The following is a 22,435-nucleotide window of genomic DNA, read 5'->3' as shown; positions in this document are numbered from 1 at the left end:
TATGACTTCCTGTACACAGCATCTGGAGACCAGGGTAAGATGCTAGCTAAGCGACTTCTTCTGATTGTCTATCCCGATGACTAGTCACTTTACCACTGCCTACATGTAGTAACATATCTAACAATGAAGCTATATACAAGGAGTACGAACTCCACATCAATGTGCAAAGGGTACACATTGATATGGAGTTCGTACTCCTTGTAAATAGCTTCATTGTTGTGTGTTTCTATGTTCTTATTTAACTGCATTGTGGGGAAAGATCATGTAAGTAAGCATCTCACTGTAAGGTCTGTGGTATCTGGCGCATGTGACAAATAAAATCTGATTTAACTTGAAGCTGACTGATGGGTATTCAACCTCTTTAAAGAAAACCTTGGCTGCTGAGGAGGGACACTAAGCCTGTAACAGGACACCTAATTCATCCAAAGATTCTTTCACTTAGATTCTTTAACAAAGATTCTTTCACTAAGATTCTTTAACTTAGATTCTTTAACAAAGATTCTTTCACTAAGATTCTTTAACAAAGATTCTTTCACTAAGATTCTTTAATTAAAGTGCCCTTAGGAAATGTTCAAATGTACCTTTAGAGAGAAGAAAGAGAGGATACTGACAGGTGCAGTGTGCTGGTTTTTCTTTTCTCTAAAAATGGCACTAGCATAACAACTGTTGGCAATTAAGCAAATAAATATATGTAAATGTAAAAGTCTGAAGTGGTTTTGGGGTCTGTTTTTTCACAGAGGCTGATGTGGGCTAGAGTTGGTGTGTGTGTACCGGCTTGTGTGTGTGTGTGAGTTTGTGTGTGTGAGTGCTTCTATAGCTGCTGAGTCAGAGTCATCACAGAGAATCATCTTGTGTAAGACGCTTTAGTGGTCCGCTTATATAATCTATTGGATGGAAAGTCACTGCTAGCTGGACAGTCCAGGTGGAGAGGAGCATGGTCTAATGGAATCCAGGTGGAGTGGAGCATGGTCTAATGGAATCCAGGTGGAGTGGAGCATGGTCTAATGGAATCCAGGTGGAGTGGAGCATGGTCTAATGGAATCCAGGTGGAGAGGAGCATGGTCTAATGGAATCCAGGTGGAGTGGAGCATGGTCTAATGGAATCCAGGTGGAGAGGAGCATGGTCTAATGGAATCCAGGTGGAGTGGAGCATGGTCTAATGGAATCCAGGTGGAGAGGAGCATGGTCTAATGGAATCCAGGTGGAGTGGAGCATGGTCTAATGGAATCCAGGTGGAGTGGAGCATGGTCTAATGGAATCCAGGTGGAGAGGAGCATGGTCTAATGGAATCCAGGTGGAGTGGAGCATGGTCTAATGGAATCCAGGCGGAGAGGAGCATGGTCTAATGGAATCCAGGTGGAGTGGAGCATGGTCTAATGGAACTACAACTCACTTTAGGACTCACAGTTCATGGTCAGCGTTCGGCTGCAGAACAGTCGGACGGTCCACAACCTTCCTCTAGTACGTCACTAGTATGTCACGAGTATGTCACTAGTACGTCACTAGTACGTCACTAGTACGTCACTAGTACGTCACTATTATGTCACTAGTACGTCACTAGTACGGTCACTAGTACGGTTACTAGTACGGTCACTAGTACGGTCACTAGTATGTCACTAGTACTTCACTAGTACGGTCACTAGTACGGTCACTAGAACGTCACTAGTACATCACTAGTACGGTCACTAGTACGGTCACTAGTACAGTCACTAGTACGGTCACTAGTACGGTCACTAGTACGGTCACTAGTACAGTCACTAGTACTTCACTAGTACTTCACTAGTACGGTCACTAGTACGGTCACTAGTACGGTCACTAGTACGGTCACTAGTAAGGTCACTAGTACGGTCACTAGTAAGGTCACTAGTACGGTCACTAGTAAGGTCACTAGTACGGTCACTAGTAAGGTCACTAGTACGGTCACTAGTACGGTCACTAGTACGGTCACTAGTACGGTCACTAGTACGTCACTAGTACGGTCACTAGTACGTCACTAGTACGGTCACTAGTACGGTCACTAGTACGGTCACTAGTACGTCACTAGTACGTCACTAGTACGGTCACTAGTACGGTCACTAGTACGGTCACTAGTACGTCACTAGTACGGTCACTAGTACGGTTTGCAAATTGATGTAGTTCAAGACATTTGTCTTTGTCAGAACTATTCAGTTAATACTACATTGTTTTATACCAACATTTACCAAAACAAGCCAATGTCTGAGGCGTATAATATGTTAATATGTTATGTCTGAGGCGTATAATATGTTAATATGTTATGTCTGAGGCGTATAATATGTTAATATGTCATGTCTGAGGCGTATAATATGTTAATATGTCATGTCTGAGGCGTATAATATGTTAATATGTCATGTCTGAGGCGTATAATATGTTAATATGTTATGTCTGAGGCGTATAATATGTTAATATGTCATGTCTGAGGCGTATAATATGTTAATATGTCATGTCTGAGGCGTATAATATGTTAATATGTCATGTCTGAGGCGTATAATATGTTAATATGTTATGTCTGAGGCGTATAATATGTTAATATGTCATGTCTGAGGCGTATAATATGTTAATATGTCATGTCTGAGGCGTATAATATGTTAATATGTTATGTCTGAGGCGTATAATATGTTAATATGTTATGTCTGAGGCGTATAATATGTTAATATGTCATGTCTGAGGCGTATAATATGTTAATATGTTATGTCTGAGGCGTATAATATGTTAATATGTCATGTCTGAGGCGTATAATATGTTAATATGTCATGTCTGAGGCGTATAATATGTTAATATGTTATGTCTGAGGCGTATAATATGTTAATATGTCATGTCTGAGGCGTATAATATGTTAATATGTCATGTCTGAGGCGTATAATATGTTAATATGTCATGTCTGAGGCGTATAATATGTTAATATGTCATGTCTGAGGCGTATAATATGTTAATATGTTATGTCTGAGGCGTATAATATGTTAATATGTCATGTCTGAGGCGTATAATATGTTAATATGTCATGTCTGAGGCGTATAATATGTTAATATGTTATGTCTGAGGCGTATAATATGTTAATATGTTATGTCTGAGGCGTATAATATGTTAATATGTTATGTCTGAGGCGTATAATATGTTAATATGTTATGTCTGAGGCGTATAATATGTTAATATGTCATGTCTGAGGCGTATAATATGTTAATATGTTATGTCTGAGGCGTATAATATGTTAATATGTTATGTCTGAGGCGTATAATATGTTAATATGTTATGTCTGAGGCGTATAATATGTTAATATGTCATGTCTGAGGCGTATAATATGTTAATATGTTATGTCGGTATCTAGAAATGGCTGTAATTTAGTCAGGGTCACAATGGGAAAACAATAAGGCATTATAAGAGGTTCAGACATTCTAATGACAGATCTTAGAATGCATTACAACTGAATTAGAAACCAGGTATTTTGGTCCTGGATGCTGATTAGCTGAAACAATCATTCAGCCGCGTGTATATCAGACAATATACTATGGGCATTACCCAAAAACAATTGTTTACTGTTCTAATTATGTTGGTAACCAGTAGCTGTGGTTTGTCGGCCAATATACCACACCCCTTCTGGCCTTAGATGGGCTGGAACTATGACGACGAGTGTGCAACTATGAGGCAAAACAGACGGGGTTGGCTTAGACTGTTGACAACATGCAAACAATAATTTGTCTCCAATGTTTATCGAATGGATAAATAAAAACTTGCACTATGAGCACTTGTTTTCTCTCAAATACATCGTTAAAGTTGTTGGTTAGCTAGCTAGTGAATTGTATCCATATTAGCATTGACATGAAATCAGTCAAAACACCACAAAACAAGACATGGTATCAAGAACAAGATGAAAATAACTGAAACGAGCCACTTATGATTCACCACATGGCAGTTTATTGTCATTGTTGCTAGCTATCTGGCCATCAAGAATCCCAACACAGGGACTTCTGCCCCATTGGATCGTACGCACCGCTTATCGTGACATTCTCAGCTAATCCGTCTATTGTTTAATTATAATTCAGGCTAAAGTGTTGCCAAAATTCCCTCAAAGTGATAATTACCGCCCTGCTGTTGAGCAGCTAAATCAGCACTGGGTTGATGATAAGGCCTACATGGTGTTATGCACTCTCAATTTAGGAAGAGTTCAAATGGAACAGACCCCATTCTTGTCGGCTACACTACAGTGGTATGAGCTTTCCATTTAGGAAGGACTGAATTGAAATGGAACAGACCCCATTCCTGTCAGCCACACTACAGTGGTATGAGCTTTCCATTTAGGAAGGACTGAATTGAAATGGAACAGACCCCATTCCTGTCGGCCACACTACAGTGGTATGAGCTTTCCATTTAGGAAGGACTGAATTGAAATGGAACAGACCTCATTCCTGTCGGCCACACTACAGTGGTATGAGCTTTCCATTTAGGAAGGACTGAATTGAAATGGAACAGACCTCATTCCTGTCGGCCACACTACAGTGGTATGAGCTTTCCATTTAGGAAGGACTGAATTGAAATGGAACAGACCCCATTGCTGTCGGCCACACTACAGTGGTATGAGCTTTCCATTTAGGAAGGACTGAATTGAAATGGAACAGACCCCATTCCTGTCGGCCACACTACAGTGGTATGAGCTTTCCATTTAGGAAGGACTGAATTGAAATGGAACAGACCTCATTCCTGTCGGCCACACTACAGTGGTATGAGCTTTCCATTTAGGAAGGACTGAATTGAAATGGAACAGACCTCATTCCTGTCGGCCACACTACAGTGGTATGAGCTTTCCATTTAGGAAGGACTGAATTGAAATGGAACAGACCCCATTGCTGTCGGCCACACTACAGTGTTATTCCAACATTCACCAAGACAAGTAACAGGCATCATCATAAGAGGGTTGATTGATTCAGTATTTACAGAAAACAGAGATTACTTTAGTCTGGCGATGTGGCACAGGTTGTCATAGGCGTGTCATAGCACAACGTAAATCAGTTAATGATAACTTTATACAGGCATTATACCTGCTGTACAGCAAATTATGATTTGCAAAAACATTGCCTCTATAGGTCCTGAGATGAATAAAACATCCCCTCCCACTGATTATTACTAACCAACGATTTATATATACACGAGATGACTAATAGGGGCTGTAAAAACTATTTTGGAAGCTATAGAAATGCCTGTATTAATGTCTGCATTCCTTTTTGACACATGTATTCTATTACATACACCTTATTGCATAATGCCATTATGTGAGAGGGGCACCGAGTGGTGCAGCGGTGCCCAGGCATTGCATCACAGTGCTGAGGCGTCACTACAGCCTGGGGTTTGATCCCAGGAGTGCCAATATGGTCGACCGAGGACTTCAAAACCTCTCGTTGGCAATTACATAGCATCAGCAATCTAGAGTTTATATACATCATTGTTACTAACACACCACTGCTATGCTGTTCAGAGTCTGCCACTGCATCAACACTAGTGGCCTGTTAGGCCTATATGTTGTTGCTGTGTTCTCTGGCCCTGGGCCTGCGGTTGCTTTCCTGGAATGTTTGCTCTGGGCTCGGCTAGTCAGAGTCTAAATTAAATGGGGGAAATAATCATTCTAATCTTTCTTATTGGAGATTAGTTTGTCTGAGACTGACCTGAGAACGATAAGAGCTGGCTCGTATAGTCACTCCTTACCAAATGTTTAAAAAAATACAAAAGTGAGGGTAGAATCTGCTGGAGAGAGAGAGAGAGAGAGAAAGGAACTGCCAAAGAGGCTTCAACAAAATCTGCTCTAAAGATCGCTGCTAAGCCAGAAATCTCTTGGGAGCACCCGACTGTTACTGTTTTGATACGGGCGATTACTGCCCAATCTCCTCTCTCTCCAGATAGCTATCCCTCTGCTCTGTCTGGCACACTCCAAACCCCTGTGGGCAGCTGTACTGGGGCTCAGAGGGCCTTACTGACAGCTGCACTGGGGCTCAGAGGGCCTTGCTGACAGCTGTACTGGGGCTCAGAGGGCCTTGCTGACAGCTGCACTGGGGCTCAGAGGGCCTTGCTGACAGCTGTACTGGGGCTCAGAGGGCCTTACTGACAGCTGTACTGGGGCTCAGAGGGCCTTACTGACAGCTGTACTGGGGCTCAGAGGGCCTTGCTGACAGCTGTACTGGGGTTCAGAGGGCCTTGCTGACAGCTGTACTGGGGTTCAGAGGGCCTTACTGACAGCTGTACTGGGGTTCAGAGGGCCTTGCTGACAGCTGTACTGGGGCTCAGAGGGCCTTACTGACAGCTGTGCTGGGGCTCAGAGGGCCTTACTGACAGCTGTGCTGGGGCTCAGAGGGCCTTACTGACAGCTGTACTGGGGTTCAGAGGGCCTTGCTGACAGCTGTACTGGGGCTCTGAGGGCCTTACTGACAGCTGTACTGGGGCTCAGAGGGCCTTACTGACAGCTGTACTGGGGCTCAGAGGGCCTTACTAACAGCTGTACTGGGGCTCAGAGGGCCTTGCTGACAGCTGTACTGGGGCTCAGAGGGCCTTATTTTGGCTGTCCCCATAGGAAAGCTCTTTTGGGTTCAAGGTAGAACTCTTTTGGGTTCCAGGTAGAACTCTTTTGCGTTCCAGGTAGAACTCGTTTGCGTTCCAGGTAGAACTCTTTTGGGTTCCCTCTGTGGAAAGGGTTATACATGGAACTCAAGAGTTTTTTTTGTAAGAGTGTACACACAGATAATACAAACACACAAACTTACGACACACACACACACACACACACACACGGTTGTGTCCAGATTGGAACACAGATACCCACTTTTGGACACAGTCAAGATACAGTATGAATGTAGGTCCTTTATCATTTATACACAGTTTAGATCCAAATTGCCGTGTTTGACACCCCTGCTTTAAACTGATATCTGTACTATAGTGCTCTCCACTGATAGTGAATGTGGTTACAGTGGTCACCTGTTACATAGTGATCTAATTGTCCTGCACAGATGGGATCAGTTTAAGAGGGAACTGTATGAGTATGTATTAACTCATTATTCTAAATGTTTCTCTGACCAGTGCATCATCATCATCATCATTAGCCGGTCTCTGCTCTCTTACCAACTCCTTATGGAATTGCAGAGCCAAGCATGTTTCTCTTGACAACAACAGCAGCAAGGGAGAATGCAAGAGCAGGCACCGATCTGTGACCGGGCTGCATCGTCAGTTAACCATTTAGGTCAGCTCACATGGTATCTGGAGCAGGGCTCACTGCTGAGGACACTTATTCCCTACCTGAAAATACCAACAGCTTAAAGCACTGGAATTAGACCTGAAGAAAGAGAGAGAGAGAGAGAGAGAGAGAGAGAGAGAGAGAGACATGAAGAAAGAGACATGAAGAAAGAGACAGAGAGAGACATAAAGAGAGAGACAAAGAGAGAGACATAAAGAGAGAGAGAGAGAGAAAGAGAGAGAGAGACAGAGAGAAAGAGAGAGACAGAGACAGACAGAGAGACAGAGAGAGAGAGAAAGAGAGAGACAGAGAGAGAGAGAGAGAGAGAGAAAGAGAGAGAGAGAGAGAGGAAGAGAGAGAGAGAGAGAGAGAGAGAGAGAGAGAGAGAGAGAGAGAGAGAGAGAGAGAGAGAGAGAGAGAGAGGGGGGGGGGGGGAGACAGAGAGACAGAGACAGAGAGACGGAGACAGAGAGACAGAGAGAGAGACAGAGAGAAAGACAGAGAGAAAGAGACAGAGAGAGAGAGACAGTGAGAGAAAGAGAGAGACTGTGACGGTGATAGACTTGATGGCTTTAGTGACACAGCAGATCTCATTAGATAACGAGTGACTAACAGCATGAGAACAGATGAAAACATACCGTAACACCATTACAGGGCTATCTATATGGTCTACATCTCAAATGGCACCCTATTCCCTACAGCATGCACTACTTTTGACCAAGGCCCTCTATAGGGATTAGGGTGCCATTCGGGATGCAAACGCAGACACAGCTGCTGTGCTGCGGAGGGTGTTCACAAACATAATAACATTCTGCTATTGATCCACGGACCCTGACATCTACTTTATAATATTGTTCCTCTCCTACAGATCAGTTGAATGGCTGGCTGACAGGTGCAATCCATTATGTTTCTCAACACAAACAGGACAGGATAGAACAGGACAGAATAGGACAGGACAGAACAGGTCAGGACAGAATAGGAGAGAATAGGAGAGAATAGGCGAGAATAGGAGAGGATGGAATAGGAGAGGACAGAATAGGCCAGAATAGGAGAGGACAGAATAGGAGAGGACAGAACAGGTCAGGACAGGTCAGGACAGAATAGGCCAGAATAGGAGAGGACGGAATAGGAGAGGACAGAACAGGCCAGAATAGGAGAGGACGGAATAGGAGAGGACAGAATAGGACAGGGCAGGACAAAACAGAATAGGACAGAATAGGGGAGGACAGAACAGGTCAGGACAGGTCAGAATAGGAGAGAATAGGAGAGGACGGAATAGGAGAGGACAGAATAGGAGAGAATAAGAGAGGACGAAATAGCAGAGGACAGAATAGGACAGCATAGGGCAGGATAGGAGAGGACAAAACAGGTCAGGACAGAATAGGACAGAATAGGAGGGGACAGAACAGGTCAGGACAGAACAGAATAGGACAGGATAGGTCAGGACAGAATAGGACAGAATAGGAGAGGACTGAATAGGTCAGGAAAGAATAGGACAGAATAGGAGAGGACAGAACAGGACAGGACAGAATAGGATAGAATAGGAGAGGACAGAATAGGACAGAATAGGGGAGGACAGAACAGGTCAGGACAGAATAGGTCAGAACAGAATAGGACAGGACAGGTCAGGACAGGTCAGGACAGAATAGGAGAGAACAGGTCAGGACAGGACAGAACAGAAGAGGACAGAATAGGGGAGGACAGAACAGATCCGGACAGGTCAGGACAGAACAGGACAGAATAGGAGAGGACGGAACAGGTCAGGAAAGAATAGGTCAGAACAGAATAGGACAGAATAGGGGAGGACAGAACAGGTCAGGACAGAATAGGTCAGAACAGAATAGGAGAGGACAGGACAGGTCAGGACAGGTCAGGACAGAATAGGAGAGGACAGAATAGGAGAGGACAGAACAGGTCAGGACAGAATAGGAGAGGACGGAACAGGTCAGGAAAGAATAGGTCAGAATAGGAGAGGACAGAACAGGACAGGATAGGACAGAATAGGAGAGGACAGAATAGGAGAGGACAGAACAGGTCAGGACAGAATAGGAGAGGACGGAACAGGTCAGGAAAGAATAGGTCAGAATAGGAGAGGACAGAACAGGACAGGATAGGATAGAATAGGAGAGGACAGAACAGGTCAGGACAGAATAGGACAGAATAGGACAGAATAGGAGAGGAGAGCTCTTACCCTAACCCCTACACTCTAGCTCCTACCCTAACCGCTACCCACTAGCCCCTAGTCTTTCCCTAACCCCTACCCACTAGCTCCTACCCTAACACCTACACACTCGCTCCTACCCTAACCCCTACACACTCGCTCCTACCCTAACCCCTACCCACTAGCCCCTAGTCTTTCCCTAACCCCTACCCACTAGCTCCTACCCTAACACCTACACACTCGCTCCTACCCTAACCCCTACACACTCGCTCCTACCCTAACCCCTACACACTGGCTCCTAGCTCCTAGTCCTACCCTAACCCCTATACTCTATCTCCTACCCTAACCCTAACCACTAGCTCCTACCCTAACCACTAGCTCCTACCCTAACCTCTACACACTAGCTCCTACCCTAACCACTACACACTAGCTCCTACCCTAACCCCTACACACTAGCTCCTACCCTAACCCCTACACACTAGCTCCTACCCTACCCACTAGCTCCTACCCTAACCACTAGCTCCTACCCTAACAGTTACACACTAGCTCCTAGTCCTACTCTAACCCCTACACACTAGCTCCTACCCTAACCCCTACCCACTAGCTCCTACCCTAACACCTACACACTAGCTCCTACCCTAACCCCTACACACTAGCTCCTACCCTAACCCCTACACACTAGCTCCTAACTCCTACCCTAACCCCTACACACTAGCTCCTAGATGTTAAAGGATTGAATAGGTATGAGTATTATGGTGGTAGTTGAACATTTCCCTGTTATAAACTACTCTGAAGGTTTTACCATATGGCTCATAGGTCTACCTAATAATCTATCCAACCTTTCTGGTCTAAAAGTGTCTCGGGCCTAGAGAGGGTAGATGCTAGAGGGCCTAGAGAGGGTAGATGCTAGGGGCCTAGAGAGGGTAGATGCTAGAGGGCCTAGAGAGGGTAGATGCTAGAGGGCCTAGAGAGGGTAGATGCTAGGGGTTTGAGGTGGTTCAGTCAGGGACAAGTGAGAACAGATGATCCCTATTGGACACTGATGGGGAAGCCTGAAGTGGAGGAGGAGGGGAAGGAGATAATCTGAGTCTCTTCCTGTGCCTCACTCCTCCTTCCTAGATCAGTCTATTCTTAATCCCCAAGTAGTCAAATCCTCTTGGCTGAACGAGGGATCGGGAGGAGGAGACAGTGCTGTGTGTATATATGTAATAGCTGCCAGGACTGTCTCAACCTGGCAGCTAACTCCCTGCATACACTACACAACACAACACACTACCTACTGGGTCTGCTTATACACAACACAGCAGGAGCTACCGGGAGCAGGAACGGCCGACCTGGGCCCCTGTGGTGTTGACATGGGACTTGAGGTGCGGGTGTGTAAAAAAAAAGAAGGTTTTCAACAGTAAAAAACTGAGCTGGGCAGACAGGCAGGGGACATGTTGAGATGACTGGTGTTTAACCTATCCACTGTTAAGACAGCAAGTCATGATGATGATTCACAGGTGTTTAGAAGAGGCCATTCACATCCACAGCTAAGAATAAAAACAGATGAGGGCATCGCAACTTCCTGCCATTACGATCGCCCACTTCCTGTATACAACTGGAGCCTTTTCCACTGTGCCTATTTGATTATGCAACACATATTATTCTTAACTGTGTACTTCATTAAATATGTTTACAGTGCCTTGCGAAAGTATTCGGCCCCCTTGAACTTTGCGACCTTTTGCCACATTTCAGGCTTCAAACATAAAGATATAAAACTGTATTTTTTTGTGAAGAATCAACAACAAGTGGGACACAATCATGAAGTGGAACGACATTTATTGGATATTTCTAACTTTTTTAACAAATCAAAAACTGAAAAATTGGGCGTGCAAAATTATTCAGCCCCCTTAAGTTAATACTTTGTAGCGCCACCTTTTGCTGCGATTACAGCTGTAAGTCGCTTGGGGTATGTCTCTATCAGTTTTGCACATCGAGAGACTGAAATTTTTTCCCATTCCTCCTTGCAAAACAGCTCGAGCTCAGTGAGGTTGGATGGAGAGCATTTGTGAACAGCAGTTTTCAGTTCTTTCCACAGATTCTCGATTGGATTCAGGTCTGGACTTTGACTTGGCCATTCTAACACCTGGATATGTTTATTTTTGAACCATTCCATTGTAGATTTTGCTTTATGTTTTGGATCATTGTCTTGTTGGAAGACAAATCTCCGTCCCAGTCTCAGGTCTTTTGCAGACTCCATCAGGTTTTCTTCCAGAATGGTCCTGTATTTGGCTCCATCCATCTTCCCATCAATTTTAACCATCTTCCCTGTCCCTGCTGAAGAAAAGCAGGCCCAAACCATGATGCTGCCACCACCATGTTTGACAGTGGGGATGGTGTGTTCAGCTGTGTTGCTTTTACGCCAAACATAACGTTTTGCATTGTTGCCAAAAAGTTCAATTTTGGTTTCATCTGACCAGAGCACCTTCTTCCACATGTTTGGTGTGTCTCCCAGGTGGCTTGTGGCAAACTTTAACCGACACTTTTTATGGATATCTTTAAGAAATGGCTTTCTTCTTGCCACTCTTCCATGAAGGCCAGATTTGTGCAATATACGACTGACTGATTGTTGTCCTATGGACAGAGTCTCCCACCTCAGCTGTAGATCTCTGCAGTTCATCCAGAGTGATCATGGGCCTCTTGGCTGCATCTCTGATCAGTCTTCTCCTTGTATGAGCTGAAAGTTTAGAGGGACGGCCAGGTCTTGGTAGATTTGCAGTGGTCTGATACTCCTTCCATTTCAATATTATCGCTTGCACAGTGCTCGTTGGGATGTTTAAAGCTTGGGAAATCTTTTTGTATCCAAATCCGGCTTTAAACTTCTTCACAACAGTATCTCGGACCTGCCTGGTGTGTTCCTTGTTCTTCATGATGCTCTCTGCGCTTTTAACGGACCTCTGAGACTATCACAGTGCAGGTGCATTTATACGGAGACTTGATTACACACAGGTGGATTGTATTTATCATCATTAGTCATTTAGGTCAACATTGGATCATTCAGAGATCCTCACTGAACTTCTGGAGAGAGTTTGCTGCACTGAAAGTAAAGGGTCTGAATAATTTTGCACACCCAATTTTTCAGTTTTTGATTTGTTAAAAAAGTTTTAAATATCCAATAAATGTCATTCCACTTCATGATTGTGTCCTACTTGTTGTTGATTCTTCACAAAAAATACAGTTTTATATCTTTATGTTTGAAGCCTGAAATGTGGCAAAAGGTCGCAAAGTTCAAGGGGGCCGAATACTTTCGCAAGGCACTGTACATGCACAGTAATAATTCAATATTAAACGGATTATGGCATTAGGCAGATTATGCAATAGTCACGTAAACACCTTACTCTGCTTATCCTAATCAGCGTAAGGTCAAAATCGAAGTAAGCATACGCCGATTAAAACACCTAGTTTTCTGGAACAATCTTTCAAATGATTGGGACATAATCACCTTAATGGGCGTTCCAGCGGTGTCTTTATGTGCCAGCTACCAGCCCAGTGAGTCTCCCTCTTTAGTGTGACTGAAGTGAGTTCGGAACGTATGTGTCTTAGAAGTGGTTTTCAAATACAAACTTGTAACCAACCTCAATGGTCTTATGTACTCCTGGATGAATTTCCCTGCAAGGACAATATAGTTGAATGGAATGGAGTGGAATCGTGTTAGGGCTTCGTTTGACCCAAGCCAGGGGTCACAGTCTTGACTTGAACACAGTGTGTTCAAGTCAAGATCCTGATGGGAACAAGTTGCTCCTCCCCGATGGTGATGAGAGGTACAAGCTGTACCTCAGGAGAAGGACAGCCTGTACCTCAGGAGAAGGACAGCCTGTACCTCAGGTGAAAGACAGCCTGTACCTCAGGTGAAAGACAGCCTGTACCTCAGGTGAAAGACAGCCTGTACCTCAGGAGAAGGACAGCCTGTACCTCAGGTGAAAGACAGCCTGTACCTCAGGTGAAAGACAGCCTGTACCTCAGGTGAAAGACAGCCTGTACCTCAGGTGAAAGACAGCCTGTACCTCAGGTGAAAGACAGCCTGTACCTCAGGAGAAGGACAGCCTGTACCTCAGGAGAAGGACAGCCTGTACCTCAGGAGAAGGACAGCCTGTACCTCAGGAGAAGGACAGCCTGTACCTCAGGAAAAGGACAGCCTGTACCTCAGGAAAAGGACAGCCTGTACCTCAGGAAAAGGACAGCCTGTACCTCAGGAAAAGGACAGCCTGTACCTCAGGAAAAGGACAGCCTGTACCTCAGGAAAAGGACAGCCTGTACCTCAGGAAAAGGACAGCCTGTGCCTCAGGAAAAGGACAGCCTGTGCCTCAGGAAAAGGACAGCCTGTGCCTCAGGAAAAGGACAGCCTGTACCTCAGGAAAAGGACAGGGTGGAACACTGATCCATATGAGGTTGAGGGGAGGGAAAATTAGGGAAAATGAAGGGCTTTCAAACTGCATGTTCTTTCTTAGCCCTGGGCTAAGCCAAAAAGTGTGCAATCTGAATGCGATTTAGCCTAAGAGATGTAGCATATTGAGAATTATCTCGGATTCTGAACAACAAACAGGCTAAGCCACTATGAAGGGATATATCCATAGCTGTTTATTGTTTAGCTCTAGTCAAGGCAAATAGCCATCCTCATCAGGGTTGGGTCCATTTACATTTCAATACAGTCAATTCAGGAAGCAACCTGACATTCCAATTCAATTTCAGTTTACACTTCCTGACTGAATTGAAATCGACCCCTGAATCCTGATCCCCATGTTGACCCTGGTGAATGGAGACCAGCAGGGTCGGTTTATTGAAGTTAAGAGTGACATACTTGTCCTGCTTGATACCAATCTCCCAGGGCTGATCAAAAACATATTTCCCCCTCTGACACAGGCCTCCTTCAATACCAGATCAAATCACATTCTCCCCAAGAGAAGGGGGAGGTGAAGGATGTGTTGTTGCTTTTTATATTACCTTAATTTAACAGGCAAGTCAGTTAAGAACAAATTCTTATTTTCAATGATGGCCTAGAAACAGTGCCTTGTTCAGGGGCAGAAAGACATATTTTACCTTGTCACCTCGGGGATTCGATCTTGCAACCTTTCAGTTACTAGTCCAATGCTCTAACCACTAGGCTACCTGCCGCCCCTCCACTCTAACCACTAGTCTACCTGCCGCCCCTCCACTCTAACCACTAGGCTACCTGCCGCCCTTCCACTCTAACCACTAGACTACCTGCCACCCCTCCACTCTAACCACTAGTCTACCTGCCGCCCCTCCACTCTAACCACTAGTCTACCTGCCACCCATCCACTCTAACCACTAGGCTACCTGTTCGCCCCTCCACTCTAACCACTAGTCTACCTGCCGCCCCTCCACTCTAACCACTAGTCTACCTGCCACCCATCCACTCTAACCACTAGGCTACCTGTTCGCCCCTCCACTCTAACCACTAGACTACCTGCCACCCCTCCACTCTAACCACTAGGCTACCTGTTCGCCCCTCCACTCTAACCACTAGGCTACCTGTTCGCCCCTCCACTCTAACCACTAGGCTACCTGTTCGCCCCTCCACTCTAACCACTAGGCTACCCTGCCGCCCCTCCACTCTAACCACTCTAACCACTAGTCTACCTGCCGCCCCTCCACTCTAACCACTAGACTACCTGCCGCCCCTCCACTCTAACCACTAGACTACCTGCCACCCCTCCACTCTAACCACTAGGCTACCTGTTCGCCCCTCCACTCTAACCACTAGGCTACCTGTTCGCCCCTCCACTCTAACCACTAGGCTACCTGCCGCCCCTCCACTCTAACCACTAGGCTAGCTGTTCGCCCCTCCACTCTAACCACTAGGCTACCTGTTCGCCCCTCCACTCTAACCACTAGTCTACCTGCCACCCATCCACTCTAACCACTAGGCTACCTGTTCGCCCCTCCACTCTAACCACTAGGCTACCTGTTCGCCCCTCCACTCTAACCACTAGTCTACCTGCCGCCCCTCCACTCTAACCACTAGGCTACCTGCCACCCATCCACTCTAACCACTAGGCTACCTGTTCGCCCCTCCACTCTAACCACTAGACTACCTGCCGCCCATCCACTCTAACCACTAGGCTACCTGTTCGCCCCTCCACTCTAACCACTAGACTACCTGCCACCCATCCACTCTAACCACTAGGCTACCTGTTCGCCCCTCCACTCTAACCACTAGGCTACCTGTTCGCCCCTCCACTCTAACCACTAGGCTACCTGTTCGCCCCTCCACTCTAACCACTAGGCTACCTGTTCGCCCCTCCACTCTAACCACTAGACTACCTGCCACCCATCCACTCTAACCACTAGGCTACCTGTTCGCCCCTCCACTCTAACCACTAGTCTACCTGCCGCCCCTCCACTCTAACCACTAGTCTACCTGCCACCCATCCACTCTAACCACTAGTCTACCTGCCGCCCCTCCACTCTAACCACTAGTCTACCTGCCACCCATCCACTCTAACCACTAGTTTACCTGTTCGCCCCTCCACTCTAACCACTAGTCTACCTGCCGCCCCTCCACTCTAACCACTAGTCTACCTGCCACCCATCCACTCTAACCACTAGGCTACCTGTTCGCCCCTCCACTCTAACCACTAGTCTACCTGCCGCCCCTCCACTCTAACCACTAGACTACCTGCCACCCATCCACTCTAACCACTAGGCTACCTGTTCGCCCCTCCACTCTAACCACTAGACTACCTGCCACCCATCCACTCTAACCACTAGTCTACCTGTTCGCCCCTCCACTCTAACCACTAGTCTACCTGCCGCCCCTCCACTCTAACCACTAGTCTACCTGCCACCCATCCACTCTAACCACTAGTCTACCTGCCACCCATCCACTCTAACCACTAGTCTACCTGCCACCCATCCACTCTAACCACTAGTCTACCTGCCACCCATCCACTCTAACCACTAGTCTACCTGCCGCCCCTCCACTCTAACCACTAGTCTACCTGCCGCCCCTCCACTCTAACCACTAGTCTACCTACCACCCCTCCACTCTAACCACTAGGCTACCTGCCGCCCCTCCACTCTAACCACTAGTCTACCTGCCACCCATCCACTCTAACCACTAGTCTACCTGCCACCCATCCACTCTAACCACTAGTCTACCTGTTCGCCCCTCCACTCTAACCACTAGTCTACCTGCCGCCCCCCCACTCTAACCACTAGTCTACCTGCCACCCATCCACTCTAACCACTAGTCTACCTGCCGCCCCTCCACTCTAACCACTAGTCTACCTGCCGCCCCTCCACTCTAACCACTAGTCTACCTGCCGCCCCTCCACTCTAACCACTAGTCTACCTGCCGCCCCTCCACTCTAACCACTAGTCTACCTGCCGCCCCTCCACTCTAACCACTAGTCTACCTGCCGCCCCTCCACTCTAACCACTAGTCTACCTGCCGCCCCTCCACTCTAACCACTAGTCTACCTGCCGCCCCTCCACTCTAACCACTAGTCTACCTGCCGCCCCTCCACTCTAACCACTAGTCTACCTGCCGCCCCTCCACTCTAACCACTAGTCTACCTGCCGCCCCTCCACTCTAACCACTAGTCTACCTGTTCGCCCCTCCACTCTAACCACTAGTCTACCTGCCGCCCCTCCACTCTAACCACTAGTCTACCTGCCGCCCCTCCACTCTAACCACTAGTCTACCTGCCGCCCCTCCACTCTAACCACTAGTCTACCTGCCACCCATCCACTCTAACCACTAGGCTACCTGTTCGCCCCTCCACTCTAACCACTAGTCTACCTGCCGCCCCTCCACTCTAACCACTAGACTACCTGCCACCCATCCACTCTAACCACTAGGCTACCTGTTCGCCCCTCCACTCTAACCACTAGACTACCTGCCACCCATCCACTCTAACCACTAGTCTACCTGTTCGCCCCTCCACTCTAACCACTAGTCTACCTGCCGCCCCTCCACTCTAACCACTAGTCTACCTGCCGCCCCTCCACTCTAACCACTAGTCTACCTGCCACCCATCCACTCTAACCACTAGTCTACCTGCCACCCATCCACTCTAACCACTAGTCTACCTGCCACCCCTCCACTCTAACCACTAGTCTACCTGCCGCCCCTCCACTCTAACCACTAGTCTACCTACCACCCCTCCACTCTAACCACTAGGCTACCTGCCGCCCCTCCACTCTAACCACTAGTCTACCTGCCACCCATCCACTCTAACCACTAGTCTACCTGCCACCCATCCACTCTAACCACTAGTCTACCTGTTCGCCCCTCCACTCTAACCACTAGGCTACCTGCCGCCCCTCCACTCTAACCACTAGTCTACCTGCCGCCCCTCCACTCTAACCACTAGGCTACCTGTTCGCCCCTCCACTCTAACCACTAGTCTACCTGCCGCCCCTCCACTCTAACCACTAGTCTACCTGCCGCCCCTCCACTCTAACCACTAGTCTACCTGCCACCCATCCACTCTAACCACTAGTCTACCTGCCGCCCCTCCACTCTAACCACTAGTCTACCTGCCGCCCCTCCACTCTAACCACTAGTCTACCTGCCGCCCCTCCACTCTAACCACTAGTCTACCTGCCGCCCCTCCACTCTAACCACTAGTCTACCTGCCGCCCCTCCACTCTAACCACTAGGCTACCTGTTCGCCCCACATGGAGGGAAATAAATAGAAGAAAACATCTGTAGGTGAAAGGACTTTGTTTTTCACTTTCTAGAACACACAGCTTATCAATTCAACGGAGAGGGAACCAAGCAGCGCTATTTATCTTATGCATGTAAACACCTCGCCCTTGACGAAAATCTTGAAAAATAGTTTAGAGGCAGAGAGAGTTTTTGGAAAGCTCCAGTCTCCATTTGGGGAATTTGCCCTTCAAAGTGAGTACTTACATGCTCCCTGTCTGCATCATAACTCACCCACAGCAAAACTGCCATAAGTCAGGCAGCACTAACTGGAGGACCAAAATAAACTCTGGAGGAATTTGTCTGCTCTGACGTAGTACAGTAGTGGAAGCACAAGAGAATAACAAGAATGAAGAACTAACGGCTGATGAAAGCCATGCACGAACATCACCAGCTTCATACCAACTTGTTGCAAGGTTGTGTGTGTGTGTGTGTGTGTGTGTGTGTGTGTGTGTGTGTGTGTGTGTGTGTGTGTGTGTGTGTGTGTGTGTGTATATATATATATATTTATAAGTTAGTCTCTGATGATAAAGATAATGAAAATGTTCCATACTCCCAGAGGGAGTTATAGCAGTTGACCATACACTCTTAGAAAGACAAAATAATTCCTAAATAGTTTTTCAGCTGTGCCCATATGAGAACCCTTTTTGGTTCCAGGTAAAACCCTTCTAGGTTCCATGTAGAACCATTGAACCCACTGTGGAAAAGGTTCTACATGGAACCCAAAAGGGTTCTACCTGGAACTAAAAAGAGTTCTCCAATGGGGACATCCGAAAACCCCTTTTAGGTTCTAGATAGCACCTTTTTCCCCCCTAAGAGTGTATTGCCAGTGGCCGATGACGTGAACAGTTGAGCAAGTTGAGCCTGCTCTGAGGTTGTCCCTATTGGGCAGGTCATATTTTATTCTAATAACAACCTAAATGTAAAGAAATCCAGTAGTCCGGTCTTTCTGTTTTTCCCCGTGTGTGTAGGTGAAAATAGCTACTTTTAAAAAATATTTTCGAGCAAGTGAAGTGGTCATGATCTTTGGTTAACCAATATGTACTGACTTGCCCGGTGGACAAGTGCCTTTCGTATTATCACAATTAAAGTCAGATTAGACATGATCATAATTCAGCACCAGGAATCTTCTGTATCTATTCAATGTTATCCAGTCTGACTAGACATCAGAAGACACATTTTCAACAGCAGGCAGCAACTGACAATCCAATTCTCCTGACCATTTTGATGCTGAAACAATGACTACCATTCACAGAGTCCTGTCAATGCATTTAATAACAGATGCTAACTAATGTATTTCTGATTACATACGACATGTAAATTAATAAGAAAACCTCAAGATAATCTATTCTGTAATGCAGGTGCCTTGACACATCACCTTGGTTGGACCTGCTTTAACCCTTTGATCTCTGATATTGATAAATATATATATTTTTTAAATTGTAATTTAGCAGACGCTCTTATCCACAGCGACTTACAGTAGTGAGTGCATACATTTTTATACTTATTTTATCTCGTACTGGTCCCACGTGGGAATCGAACCCACAACCCTGGCGTTGCGCTACCAACTAAACCAAACGTAACCTAGAGGTAACTGTCGAAATCTATAGAGGCGGACCCGACCGCTTTTCCATCGAACTCCTGCCATAGAATATACTTATTATTGACAGTTTGGCAACGTGCTTTTGAATTGTTGCATCTAGTAACTGTCGATGTCATAACCATTTGTAGGACACAATAAAGCATCATTCAAAACGTTAGTATTTGCAAAAATCGCACGTACGCCGGCAATATCACATGTCGTATTGTCTAAGCTTCGTTGACAAGAGTAGAGACAATTGCCATTTCCGCTTCTGTTACACTGTATAATCGATTGACAGCGGTCGTAACTAGTTACCCCAGCCACAAAGTCATAAACCATGCCCATTTTTTAAACAATTTATCTTAATAAAATGTCATTTTAAACCTACCTCTAACCAAACTGCTAACCTTATCCTTAAATTAAAACCAAAAAGCGAAACAAAAATGCATGAAGTTTTACGATAGACTTTGTGGCTGTGCTATCTAGTGTAAACCCCCTTGACAGCCGACAACAAAGTTGTAATTTAAGGACCTGTTACAAGATTCTATAGACCACACATTTATTACTCACGTTCCAAGGACTTCTTTGAACTCGAATACCTTCTTGATATCATCGACATTCTTTTTCCAAGATCCCCCCCCAGACTCTCCGTTCTCACTCGCCATGTCGTCACCGGGGAAGACAGACGTGAGAAGATTAGAGGTACCGCTTCACAAAGAATGTCACCTTCTCGTGCTGACTCAGTGGGGATGGTGCCCCGTCTCTAGTCGACAAAAAAAAGTAGGACTGAATAGGGTTTCTTCCTGATTGTCGCCCAGTTAGTTTTAAACCTGGCTTTGCTCAGCCCATCCATACAACCGCTGCGCTGCGAAAGGTGTCCTACTCTCCAGTAGGCTACAGCCCTACCACCAGTAGCAGCCTACCTACAGGTTATAACACTAGTCTAATCTTCACGTAACAGACGGGGAGCTCCTTCGCTATTCTGTCTCATTCGCTTTGCAAAAATGAACTATAGCTCTCTGGATTCTGTTTAGGCTATGTTTACTTGACAGAAAGATAACTCCCGTTGGAGGGGTCGGTCGGTGTCCGTCTGAATTGAAACGCTATCCTATTGAGTCACGCTGCCTGCTTGACCGCGCCTTTGGTTGTTATAGCAATAAGGAGTGGGTGGCTGGGGAGGCCGCTCTCCTCTCATGCCTATGTAGCCGAAAGTGTGCGTGATGAGGATGTATGAGTGAACGATTAGTGTTGGCATTGCACCAAATCCACGACTCGTGTCATTGGAGCAAGTAATGGAGATATATATATATATATATATATATTAGTGGACAATGCAAGTGACGGCTTTCACATGAATAAAACGATGATGACATTGAACTATGCTTAGTCCTCACAACAAAATGGCAACCCCGAGGGAGTATTTAAAAATCCCCTGGCATTGCTTTTGCCCTAGGCCTTCCTACTTATGCATATAATAGAATGGAAAGCACATCCAACATGCATGGCCTCAGCCAATCCAAAAGGCTTGTCACGGACTGCCTGCCTGGTCCCTGTTTAGAATAGATCACGTTCAACAGTTATCATAATTACTTATGAGGATCTTTTTTTTCCTCTCTCCACAAAACAAAAAGGGACAGACTACTCTCAGTTAAATGCAATGGCTGTCTATTTAGAAAACCAATTAGATCTGTTATAGTGTCAGAAAATCTCAAAGGAAGTGAAATGAGACTTCTGTTCTATTAGAAGGTGTTAATGGGATGATGGAGCCTCTCCTGTTTGTCTCCCTTGACAGACTGATTCATTTCTGGGCTCCTGAATCCCAAATCAACCCCTTGCTACTACAGTAGACCTTGAAATTAAAAATGTACCATTCTGGAGCTTTAGGCCATGCCCAGAAACAATCCCTGGCACCTACCCCCAATGCACTGTAAGATTGAATACCATCTCACAGAAAATACTGTGTTTTCTGGGCAGACCTGAATCCCAAATGAGGGCCTAGCCTGTACACCCAGATACCTGTGGATATCTGAGAGGATTTGATGGGTGTAAGCAAGGAGATAAGTAGTATAGCAACAATTCCACTTGTCTCATGAGTAAGATGGATTTACTGCCATATTGTTTACACCAATCCTCTCAGAAAGGGCTTAGTGGTTAGGTGCTGATTTGAATTCATAGTACAACTGAGTCACCCTCAAGAAGCTCAAGGATGCTACTATATTACTGACGATAAGAAGAACAGAGGAATTACAAGACTAGATCTAACGTCTGCTTTAGACCAAAAGAAATATTCCCACAACATATGCACAACTGTTTGAGAAAAGTATTTAGTGCTATTTTGTCATAACATGGAAGGTAGCTACTTAAGAAACTACATGGGAAAAAATGTGTTATGCAGGTGTGAACTACTTTTTAAAAAGTCCAATGTAGCAGTTTTATAAAATCTCAATTTCAAAACATTTCTGGGTACCAATTAAGTACCTTTACTATGATGGTTTTCGATTAAAGTTTAATAAAACATTTTTTAAAAAGCTTCTTAGCAAAGCAATTTCTCAAGCAAGAATTTTGCTTGGACTGTCTGGAAGTGGTCTGAGTGGGGCATTAGTTTTGTACCACTAGATAGTAAATTAGAACTCTAATCCAGTAATGGTCAGTATTCTCATCGGACTGTTTAAATCGTACCTGTAGCAGTAAAGACAGAATCCACAACTAATGAAACCTTCTGAAAATGAAACAGAACTGCTACTGAGA

At 45.8% G+C, this 22,435-nt stretch overlaps 1 protein-coding gene across 1 annotated transcript in view; it reads right to left on the bottom strand.

The window, feature by feature from the left end:
• LOC139375924 (calcium/calmodulin-dependent protein kinase type 1D-like) overlaps window positions 1–20,888 on the bottom strand; it is a 62,465-nt gene extending 41,577 nt beyond the window's left edge. Inside the window, exon 1 of the mRNA XM_071117893.1 lies at window positions 20,258–20,888. Coding sequence (XP_070973994.1) covers window positions 20,258–20,352 — 95 coding nt within the window. The 5' untranslated portion in view covers window positions 20,353–20,888. The remainder of the gene's footprint in view (window positions 1–20,257) is intronic.
• Window positions 20,889–22,435: the final 1,547 nt, after the last annotated feature.

Source organism: Oncorhynchus clarkii, chromosome 2 (assembly GCF_045791955.1).
Source record: "Oncorhynchus clarkii lewisi isolate Uvic-CL-2024 chromosome 2, UVic_Ocla_1.0, whole genome shotgun sequence".
NCBI classification, from domain to species: Eukaryota; Metazoa; Chordata; class Actinopteri; order Salmoniformes; family Salmonidae; genus Oncorhynchus; species Oncorhynchus clarkii.
This window is presented reverse-complemented; position numbering and strand designations above follow the sequence as displayed.